General features: G+C 48.8%; 1 protein-coding gene across 1 annotated transcript in view; it reads left to right on the top strand.

The window, feature by feature from the left end:
• Window positions 1–3,478, top strand: part of TACR1 (tachykinin receptor 1) — a 146,393-nt gene extending 142,915 nt beyond the window's left edge. The window contains exon 5 of the mRNA XM_081796645.1: window positions 5–3,478. Within this exon, the coding sequence (XP_081652771.1) occupies window positions 5–296 (292 nt within the window). The 3' untranslated portion in view covers window positions 297–3,478. The remainder of the gene's footprint in view (window positions 1–4) is intronic.
• Window positions 3,479–11,828: the final 8,350 nt, after the last annotated feature.

The following is an 11,828-nucleotide window of genomic DNA, read 5'->3' as shown; positions in this document are numbered from 1 at the left end:
CCAGGTTCCGTCTGGGCTTCAAGCATGCCTTCCGGTGCTGCCCCTTTATCAGCGCCGGCGACTACGAGGGGCTCGAAATGAAATCCACCCGTTACCTCCAAACCCAGGGCAGCGTGTATAAGGTCAGCCGCCTGGAGACCACCGTCTCCACAGTGGTGGGGGCCCACGAGGAGGAGCTAGAGGATGGTCCCAAGACCATACCCTCGGCCCTGGACCTGACCTCCAATGGCTCCTCTCGCAGCGACTCCAAGACCGTGACAGAGAGCTTCAGCTTCTACTCCAACATGCTCTCCTAGACCACAGGTCCTCAGCGGGAGCGGCCACCACCATCTGTGTCTTGCTTCACTCCATGCATGGATAATGCCTTGATCTAGAAACCATCAGAAACACCCTCACATTGGGGCTTGTGAGAAAAAAAAAAAAAAAAAACCCTGGATTCTTCTGTGACTTTGTCATCCCCCATGCTGTGTGACCCAAGGCAAATCATTGAATTTCTCTGAGCTTGTAAAATGGCAAGGTTGGACTTGATTTTCCCTGCAATCCATGCCATAATTCTAAAATTAACTTTGGTTTATGTGGGGGCTCATTCCAGGTGGAATCCTGTAGCACCTGGATTTGCCTGGAGCCCCTGTCTTACTTCAGTGAAGCTGTCCTCAGTCATGTGCAGATTACCCTCCTTTAGCCAGTCTTTACATCAACCTCACATCAACCTTCACTCGACAGGGTGAACAAAAGAAGGAACTACGTAAAATCTGAAGGAAAGATTTAACTCCGTCTTCTAAGCATCTGTGAAAAGGAGGCATGGATGCCTTCCTTTAGGCACCTCAATATTTCAGTGCACTGAAACATCCTGAGATTGAGAACCTCATGTTCATCTGCATTCTGTCCCTAGGGACGGTCCTGAGCGACCAGTGTGGCAGAACATGTCCGCTGATGCAAGCTAATGTCAGCTACACACCAAGAATCGGGAGGCCTGCGCCATACTTAATCTATCTGAGCTTCTTTCCTTATCTGTAAAACCATGGATGAGATAACCTAAGTATCCCTTTTAACATTCAATGGTTCAAGAATTGTATGAGTTTTTGGTTTGTTTCACCAAAAACTGGTGGTCTCAAAAGGACTAGGAATAGCAAGGCCAGTGACTTGATATCCAGTTCCTGGAGAGTAGCAACTCCTAAAACGTGTCAATATCCATATCAAACATTCTCTGGTTTATCCTAAAACCATGCGTACTCTCCTTCTTCTAGAACATTTTGGTCTTTGACAGAGCAGAGGACTTCATGTCAAAGCCTGCCTCTCTCCAATCAGATGTTAACAGGCCAAGTCCCACAGCTGGAGATGCCATCAGGGAGGATAAACACATGGACTCCCTGCCCTGGCCTTGTGAGGTATCTTAGGGCAGGGACACTAATGCAGTCTTAGCTTTCTACCAGCATAAGGCATGTGCTCAGATACCCAACGAACGAGGAGGCTTCCCCCTGCAGCCCCACTTGTGGGAAGAGGCCACCTTGTATCTTCCCTTCTGATTCTCTGAATCTTCCCTTGCTGCCCCCATGGCTTTACTGGCCAGCTGTCTATAAGGGCTGGGATGTCCCACCCACCCCACAGGAGTCAGTCTACCAAGAGCCATGAATTTAATCCTGCCTGTCCCACTAGAGCTTTGAGGTGTCCAGCAGGTGAGCATGCAGTATCTTTCTGTCTCCCAGATTTGTGCTTTGTCCAGATGTGGCTGAAAGCAGAAGTCTCAAGTACCATCCATGCATGTCCTCTTTGTGGTTTGAAGAATGGATGCACCTGTTCTGCATTTGCGGCGTTGAGGGAGACCAATGCTGCTCACGGGCTTTACAGCCTTTCCCAGCCATGCAGGCTAGAACCCTACCAGGGTATTGGCAGGCCTGGGGAAGTCGCAAAACAACAGTGTAAGCCAGAACAACCCAAGAGCCATATTCTGCAAAGCAGCATGGGAAGGATTAAATAAACTAAATAAAACCAGCTCAGTGCAGATACATGAATGAAAGACATAATTTAAGGGAAAAAAAAAAAAATCAATGCCCAAAGCATTAGTCATACTTCCAATAAAGAATTGTGCCGTGTGTGGATCATTTAGTCCAGAGGGGTATGTAAGGAACCAGCATGATTATGAGACATACCTACGAAGAAAGTGTCAAAGAATTGGAAACATCCTCTCTATTGAAGAGGCGAGGGTTGAATTCAACAAGGATTTGTGGAGTACCTGCTCTGCGCTTAGCCCTGAGCTGGGGACACAAGACTCGTCCTACTCTTGAGGAAACTACCAGACTGGCTGTGGCTAAATCACCTGTCCTAGTGGGTCCAGACTGCCCATCAGGCATGGAGGCAGCTGAGCAGCACATTCTCCCCAGGATTCTAAAGACCCGCACTCAATGTGGGTAATCAGGCCAAAGTCGAGAGCCTTTTGCGATGAGTTCACTGAGGTTGTTGCCAAGGGAACCACCAGTCAGTCCAGGGTAACTGAAGGGATGTGCTTGGACAGCATCACCACTGCACATAATAAGGGAGACTACTGGATGGTCATGGCTGGTTCAGATATGGCAGAACATCCCTGCTGAGGGCCCAGCAAACCTTCCTCTGACCCACTGTCCAGCGCCCTGCACTTGAACTTATAAAAATGTCGTCAGCTCCCGTGTGTGAGAAACACCATGATTTGCACCGTGCACGGGTCTCATTCTTATGCCAATGTGTCACCCTGTGTTTATCTCCTGAGCATTTTTCCTTGGTATACTGTCCGGTAGTAATAGAATATAAGACATCATGGGGCCATCTTTGTTATGTTACTTCCAAAATGTGGGATCCAGCTGCTGTCAATGTATTATTTGTATTGTGCTAATCTCTCCTCTTCATTCTGTCACAGAGAAGAGCTGATACATATCATGGACTCACAAGCAGACCATAGTAATTGAGGGGTGGGTGGGAGACCTTTCTGGGAGGGACTGAAGAGCATGAATCCTTGTCCTCCTCACCCCCACCAGAATTCAAAGACACACTGGAATGTCCTTTCTCTTGGAAGGACTAAGAGGACTCCTGGGAAAAGGGGACTCAGGAACTGACCTCATTGACCTGGTTTTCGAGAAGAGTCCTGTAAGTGGAAGGGTTCATTCCTGAGGTTTCTGTTCTCCAACCCAGGATCCTGGAAAGAACTTCCATTCATAAATAAAGTATGTGTTTGACTCTCTCGTGATTCTGTCTCATCTCCAGGGAGCCTCAGGACCCTACAGGATGCTGAATGGGGTGGTATCATGAACCCTACTAACTTGCACAGCCAGAAGGATGGAACCCAACACCAAACAAACTTAACTCTGTGACAAAATGGATTGGCAAGTGGTGGGAGCTATTTGCAGGTGGGGATCCGGGAAGGGAAGGTGGAATTGTGTGAAGTGACCAACAATGTCACCTGTGAGCAGAGCTATATCCATGCAGGTCCTCCCAGGACAGACACCAAGACAGAGTTAGAAGTGCAAGAGATTTATTGGGGGGACACCTGGGAAAGATGGGGGGAGAGGATGCAGGAGCAGGCACAGATCTGACCCCTATGATGAAATGGGGTGGGGAGGATGGGCAGGAAGAGCCTCAGACTTTGGTGCAGCTCTGAAAACTCTCAGCTGGCCCAACATCAAAGTTTGCTCATAGGGAAGCCCCACGGTGGCAGAAATGGCCAGGCCTGGCACCCTTGCCCCGGGTGGTCACTGGCTGAGAACTCTCTGGGGAGAGAGTGGGCTGCAGCTGAGCCCTGCCGTGAATCCCGAGGCACTGCAGCTGGGGGCTATCAGCTGACCCTCCTCAGTTCTCTTTTGAAGGGACATGAGAGCTGGGACCCCCATGACTGCCACCACAGCTTGGGGCCAGCCCCCTGCATTTAAAAACATATGTCAGGAAACCACTGGCCGAATTTGAAACCTTAATGGTAATGTCTGTGAACCTTGGCAACCTGCCTGCTACTTCCGGGGCCACCCTGTACCACCTCACCTGTCAGGCACCTCCCCCAAAAGAGCAGTGGGCAGCCGTCAGCAGACATGAAATGACAAAGGTCGTAAAGGCATTTGAAAGAGGGAGTTTTGAGGAGAATATGGACAGCTACCCAACATCCTGAGTATCAGACACAAATAATAAAAATGTTTCCATGCAAACTAAAGCATCTTAAACTGATATTCTTGTATAAGCTTCAAGGGATCCACAGACCACTGCAAGATTTCCACAAGTCACATGTAAGACATTGCATATGCGTGTGCGTGTGTCCGTGTGTGTGTAATAAAAGGTGCAAAACCAGAATCTCCCCAAAGAAATCATCCACCCTCTGTTCTCCTGAGAAGGAGAGAAATGAAATTGTTTGTAGGACAGGGCCGAGCCGCCTTGAGACCTTCAGGCGCAGTGGCCGGTATAGGCGGCCTTGGAGAACCCAGAGTGGCTGCCGGGGAATTGGAAACCGCTTTGGAACAAGAGCATGATTCACCCCAGACACGCGGATGAGTTAAAGCTGTAGAACATGGTTAAAGATGTTTGTGGCAGTAAAAACACCAAATTCGTGGTTACGGGGTGTGCTCACTCTTCTCCATGAAACGATGAGTATTTGTTAGCTGAGGAAGGACTAACCTGAGTTGTGGGCAAACAAGTCATGCCGGCTCCGGAGTACGGATTTTCCTGTGGAAAGGCAAAGACGTTTCATTTAGTCCCGTGTGGGCCTGTGCGGCCTACAGACCCACTGCGGACGCTTCGCCTCTGGAGCCGCAGCCGCCCTTGGTAACCCGCCCTCCATCCCTCCCGCAGGGTGTGCACGTCCATGAGTGCATGTGAGAGTCCATGAGTGGACAGATCTCCGCAGCTCTGGAACCTGAGGGGGGCTTTCAGTCAGGACCCCAAGCGGAGGGGGGCGAGGTGGGAGCCACACCAAGCATGTTCCTCCCATCCATCTTCAAAGGTGAGGGGAGCATCTGGCTGTAGAAACTGCTTTCCTGACCCCCCCAGGCAGTGTTCTGAGACACCCCCATTTCTCTGTGCTCAGTTGAGGAAAACGGGGAGGAAGGGGCCCGAGGCTGTGGCAGGGCCTGTCTCACAAGCACCGAATCCTACACAAAACGGTAGCGACCTTTGCTCCCGGCCTCCCTCTTGAGCAGCTGCTCAGCCAGCAAGGAGAAGAGGCTGCTGAGTAAGAAGCAAGTGACTCCCGGGTATGGGCACTGACATGACTGCGTGCGCGGCTGCCCCCGCCCTGTCTCTCTCCCATGACACGTTGGCCACATACGTCCTCCCCCACCCCCATCCCCACCCCCCAGCTACAGAGATTTTCATGCAGATTCAAACCCGGGTCCCCTGCATTGCGTGCACACGTGCCCTTTCTCTGTTTCTGCCGCTTTTTATTTCCAGTTTCCTTTTGTTCTCCCCTCTTTAGTCCATCCCTGGAAGCCCTCTCCTCCTGACACGCTCCCTGCTGAAGCCTCCAGGTTGTAATGCCACAATCCCGGTGCCCTCATCGATAAAGAGAGGATTTGGAGCGATAGCGAGAACGCCCATCCCTAACGGTCCCCTTTCCCATCCCATCTCCCCAAATCCCCCCCTTGCCTGCCCCACGTACCCACCCACCCACACTTGCCCTTCACCCGCTAACCCCACCTCCCACTCACCCACTTTCCCGGATTGAGCTGCTTTCGGGACAAGACTCCCGAGTTAGTCCCTACACTTAAAAGCAGGAACTTCCCTTGCAGACCGGGCCTCCGGGCTGGGAGAGGAGAGCAGCAGACTCGATGGCGGCGCCGTCGGCTCCGAGCCATGCCAGCGTACGGGCTTGGAGAACGACATTCATGCTCGAAGAGACCACCGGCCAGAGCGGAGGGAGAAGGCGAAGGCAGTGCATGTTCTCCAGGGCTTCGGTTGCTGCTCGTCGACCCCTGCCCGTTGCGCTCTTGTTCCCTAACCACCACCGGGAACAGTACTTGTTCTGGCAGAAGAGTCCCACGGGCCATAACTATTGCTCCAAGACGGCAGCCACCTGCATTGGTCCAGATGGTCACAAAGAGATGCTGTGACAGCTGATGATGAACATGGCTCTGTTTTGACCTCAGAAATCTGGGGACAACCCAAACACTTTCTCACAAAGGGAGGCGGGTCTTTTCAGCTTACTTTATACCTCTGAAGATTTGGCAGCCGATAATTCAACTTTGTCCGCTAAACATTTGCCTGACAACCAGGATGTTGCAGGTGCCCCGCTGGGGATTTGGAAACAGAAATTTCCATAGCACTTGGTCCCTGCTCTCCAGTCCAGAGGGGTAGACAGATGTTCACCATAGCCCAGTGGGAGGAATGTCAAAGCAAGGATGCACACTCGATGCCACACCTCCCCAGATGTCACTAAAAGATCACGAAGCCTTCAGGCCAGTGTTCTTGTCAGTGGCAATAGGCAGACAATCACTCACAGCAAACGTTTGCCCGTTGCAATGGCTCACTTCCCAAACCTGCCAAGTTTTCTTGTATGTAATGGGCACCCTTACTTTTCAGGGCCGTGAGTTTCCCTTATCCGATGCATCCCCCCTTTCTACTGTTAATTTCAAATCCTCCCAAGTCAACAGCCAGTCGTCCCTCATCCCTCCGCAGTCCCAGTGGCATGTGACGGCCACCACCGCTAGCGCCCGGCTCTCGCCGAGTCCCTCATTGGAGCCCCCGGACTGCTCTCTGCTGCCCTCTGGAGGACTCTATAAATATGCTCTATTAAAAAAAGTGCTCCACCAGATGGTAGGGCTTACTTTGAAGTGGCCAAGGAGTCAATGCCATGAGCATGATTTTCCTGTGCCTGGGCATTATTTGGGTTATAGATTTGAAGAAAGGAAGACACATATTAGAAAACACGGGGCCTGGAAATAGGGACTTGTCATTATGGACAGATAGTCACTTGTGCTTCTGTTCCCACCAGGAAAACTCCCGATCTGATCCTGGGAGCCAATTGTAAGGCTCCACAATGGACTCCTTACGCCCTTCCCCTTCTCCCATCTCTGATCTGAAGATCCCCCGTTCCTAATCATGGTATGCATTCTGCCAACTCCCAGGAGCCCCACGATGGTCCTAATGCTCCAGTGGGATTGTCATAATGTTAGGATGCAGAGCAGTGGATGGCTAGGCCCAGCACCCAGGGACACACAGAGTGCAGGGCCCAGGCTCCCAGCAGCCCACCTAGAGATGCCATGCAAGGTCCTCTCTTTAAGAAACAATAAGGTTCTCTGCTTCTTATGCTGCTCATGCCAAGTTGTGGCTGAGCAGGCTCAGTTGCCCATCTAGGGCAATACCTATGGGACAGGAAGCATTTATTTTGCATCAGATACTTTAGGCTTATTGGGGCCACTCTTGGCTTCAATCTACACTGGACTTGGATTGGGAACTGGACACCTTGGCTCAGAAGCATCAAGCCCCAGCAGCTTCTTACCCCTACGAGATGATTGTCATGGATCTTTTTATAGATTTCCAGGGCAGAATTCAGTCCCCATAACTCCTAAGGGACGGTGCATAAATCCCCATGACTGGAGAGGCAGAATAGGATAACCCACGCTCCAGGTGTGTGTTCTGGGAGACCTCTCTTTCTGCACGGGCTGCAGGGTCCCATGGCCTGAACAAGACATGACTGTCAGCTAATTTCTCAAAAAGAAGATGACATTGAGGTTCTACACCAGCATGAACCTACTCCCCAGCTATCATCAAGGCAGGGTGAGTGGACAGCCCTTGACCTTTTCTACACATTCCCCTAATGCTGGAGACCCTTTGGCCCTGGGTGCTCATGCTCCCTGGGTCGCATCTGTTTACAAAACTTTGTGGGAGAAGGAGCACAGAGTAAAATATTGTTTGATAGAGGTCCTTGTTTGATAGAGGAAAAGAGCATGTGAGTGAAAACAGAAATGTGTGCTCTAGGTAAGTTTGAAGGTTTGAAAAGTAGAACAGAAGAATTGTTTCCTTCCCTCTCCCATCTCAAATTTAATAATCAAGACAATGATAACAGTGATAACAAGTATTATGCTCTGGATCTCCTGTGCCAAATATTTCATGCGCCTTATCAGGTTTCATCTTCACAGGCCATGAAATCAATATTATTATTGTCCCTTAATTTAATAGGAGAACAATGGGGCATACAGAGTAACTTGTTGGAGATCTAACCAGAACTGACTCTCAGAGCAGCTCAATCACAAAGCCCTCACATCCTTCATTCCTCATATCCCCAGACCTCTCTCCTCTTAAAGGTGCTGCAACCCAGGCTGGAAGGACTGCCCCAAACACTCTGCCAAAATGCTAATTCAAGACATGGTGTTTCCAGGAGCAGCAAACTTCCACAGACCCATGAAATCATCAGAAAAACATTTCAAAGGGTAAATTGTCCTCATATTCTCTGTAGTCATTCCTACAATTAGGCAGGATATGTGGCCAGGTTCTAACTCTGATCTGAAGACTGCTTATCAAGGATTTCCTGCTGTAATTAATCTTGGCACATTTAGCCTTGGGTGCACAGAATTCCCTAGATATGCATTTCCCTGGAGGATACACCCTTCTTTTAGAAAGATATATGTCACTGGGAAGGATAATATCTTATGTTTACAAATAACAACTTAAAAATTCCGTGTCCCATCTATAAGACCAGACTCACCTAGGTATTGGAGGTAAGGCTGGGGACTGCTGGACTGGCCATGGAAATGGTGCACAAAGGGAGGGTGTCCTGGGCCAGCCTGAACCAGATCATTGCCCACAGATCACTGAGTCAGGAAACAAGGTGAGTTCAGGGCGCCTGGGTGGCTCAGATGGTTAAGCGTTTGCCTTCAGCTCAGGTCCCGATCCCAGGGTCCTGGGATCGAGTCCCACATCGGGCTCCCGGCTCAGCGGGGAGCCTGCTTCTCCCTCTGACCCTCGCCCCTCTCATGCTGTTTCTCTCTCGCTCTCTAAAAAATAAATAAAATCTTAAAAAAAAAAAAAAAAGGTGAGTTCAATCCCCAAGAAAAGGAAGTAGGAAGTTGAAAACTAGAGGGACCAAGTCAATTGTTTTAAACCCTAATGGGCATAAAAAAAAATCACCTAGGGGGTTTATCAAGAGCTAGATTCTTAGCCTCATTCCCAGAGATCCTGACTTAGTAGATCTGCATTTTAACAAGCATGTCAGTGATTATGATGCAGGTGGCCTGTGGAACCACTGGGCAGGTCACAACCTAAACAGAAAACAGATTGGAAAGTCAATTAGAAGGAGTTTTCACAGAAAAGAATGAATTAAGAGTAGGTGAAGGGAGGGGGTTCCTAACACACAGTCTTGCCTCACTTAGTCAAGGTAGACTCTCAAAGAACTGGACTTAAGCAGGTAGTTGGGAGCAAGTCCCCCCCAGGTCAGTACCACAAAGGGGAGGGGGGAAATGGGAGGAGATGTAAGAGGGGGTTACAGCTCAATCCACTTTCTGCCTTTGCCCTGCTGAGCCCCCACTCCCAGTGTTTCCTTCCAGCATTCGAAAACTGTCCCTCCAACATGAAGTAACTTACTATCCTCCACCCACCTCCTGCCCCTGTTTTGGTCTTCTTTCATGCAAGTTTACAAAATCAGAATTAAAGTGCAAAAGTTTTACTTCCCAGATTTCTAGAGATGTGCCATCGCTTCCAACTTCTGGAAAGCCCCAGTATTGAACTGTGTCCAGCTCAGGATGGAACTGTTTTCCCTGAATTCTAAACCAATTCCCAGAGCATTTTATCAGAAAGCACTTTATTTTTATACACCCAATACACATTCCAATATTATGACTTTTTCAATTATTTACAACTTCCCCTTATGTTCAACTCAGATTCACATCCAAGCAAAGAAGAAGTCTATATGTCAGAGCAATGTTTATGTGCACAGTGGGGGGGTGGGGAGTTGATCTCTATAAAAGACAAAAGCAGCAGAAGTTGGATGTATTTTCTTTTTACAAGAAAAGAGACTATAAAGCATAGCTATCTCCAATTTGATCCCTTTTCAGGTAACAGACCATGTGATATGCCACTGGACATCATGAAGGCTGAGGCAGCACCCGGTATGGGCTTGAGAGCTGGGGTAGAGGACCTCTGGATGCCCTTTCTTGCCTTCATAATCAGAGCAGGGCTAACAGTGAGCTTCCCCAAAACTCACCCTTTCAACAAACATTTATTGAATTCCTAGAAATGTTCCTTCATAGATGATGAGTAATTTCCAAAGAAGCAATGTTGGTGCTTTGGTACTCGAGAAATAATCTCTGATGGTCCTTGTGACAAGCAATATGAAGCTTCCTTCGGGTCTGGGCATGCCTAGTTCTTCATCCATGCCTTCTTGGAATGCCCACAACCCACCTGGCCCTGTGCTGGGCATCAGGGAGGCAATGAGAGGGAAAACAGGCATGGCTCCCACTGGCAAGCAGCTTTCAGGCTAATGGAAAGATATGACATGTTGATCAAATAATCCCACAAAGGAGGGCATAATTAAAAACTGAGAAAAAGACTATTGGAGAAAGAAAGGTTCAGTTACAAAGGAACTGGACCCAGCATCTGAGGGCAGGGAAGTGTTCTCCAAGAAAGTGAGGCCCTGAGGAGTGAGAGTAACCTAGACAAAGAGGAGGGAAAGAGCATTCCAAGTATGTGAATGGCACAGAGAAAGGTCAGGGATGCGAGAGAATATGGTGTATTTGAGGGACTGGAAGCACAAGACCAATGTGCCTGGCTGGAAGAGGGAGGAGACATGGTGGAAGGTAAGGCTGGAAGAGAAGGAGGCAGAGGACCTTGGAGATCCTTATGGGCCTCGAGAAGCATTAGGGTCTTCAGTCTTAGAGGAAAGCAAGTCAGCAAAAGATTTAGGATCAATCTGCTTTTGGAAAAGACCACTCCAGCTGCAGGAAGACCAGTTAGGAGGCGATTGCTATGATCCAAGTAAGAGGAGATGAGCACGAGGGGATGGACTTGAGAAGACTATAGCCTATTTGAGAAATATCTATTTGTTGATGGACTTCACTGGTTGTGGAGAAAGGGGAGGTTTCAAGGGGGAATTTGGTGTTTCTTACTCATGTGATTAGTTGAATGATAGTGCCATTTACTGAAACAGGGAACACTGGGATATCAGCTTGGGGAGAGAGGAGAGGCAGAAATATTCTGAGTTGAATGTGAGCTAACTTAGAGACAGCAAAAGAGATAACCAGTAAGCAGCTGAACATGCAGATTTGGAGCTCTGGGAGCAGACTGGGCTGAGGACATCAATTTCCAAGTCAATTATAGATGACAGTTGATGCCATGAGCATGAAGAAGCTTGCCAAGTGTGATAGCATTGGGTAATCAAATGCAACATCTCACAGCTGGGTAGAAGAGGAGTCGGATTGCGCTGAGAGGAGAGGAGAGAGAACAACCAACAACGGGGGAATACGGTGTCTCAGAAGCCAAGAATGAAAGAGAATTCTTTGAGGGAAGGGTTCTGTGATGTTGAATGCTGCAAACAAATTGAGGAAGATGGGACATGTAAATGCCCAGGGGGTTTAGTGATGAAAAGATCAGTGGTAGCCTTAGCAAGAGCTGTTTGAGTGGGGTCCTGGAAGCAGATCACAGTGAGCTGAGGAAGAAATGGCTGATAAAGAAAGAGAGACCCAAACCTACAGATCTCCCCCCAAAAGGCTAGTTTAGAAGGAGAGGAAGAGAAGGTGGTAGCTAGAGGGAATGTGGGACCAAGGAAAGTATTTTTAATTTGTATTTGTTGTTTAATAGAAGAGACTTGGACATAATTCAGTGCCTACAAGAATGATCTTTTTGAGAAGGAGCACTAAAATATATAGGAGAGAGAAGAGAAAATTGGTAGC

The sequence above is a fragment of the Leptonychotes weddellii genome, chromosome 10 (genome assembly GCF_054177405.1).
Source record: "Leptonychotes weddellii isolate Sample4059 chromosome 10, ASM5417740v2, whole genome shotgun sequence".
Taxonomy (NCBI): Eukaryota; Metazoa; Chordata; class Mammalia; order Carnivora; family Phocidae; genus Leptonychotes; species Leptonychotes weddellii.
This window is presented reverse-complemented; position numbering and strand designations above follow the sequence as displayed.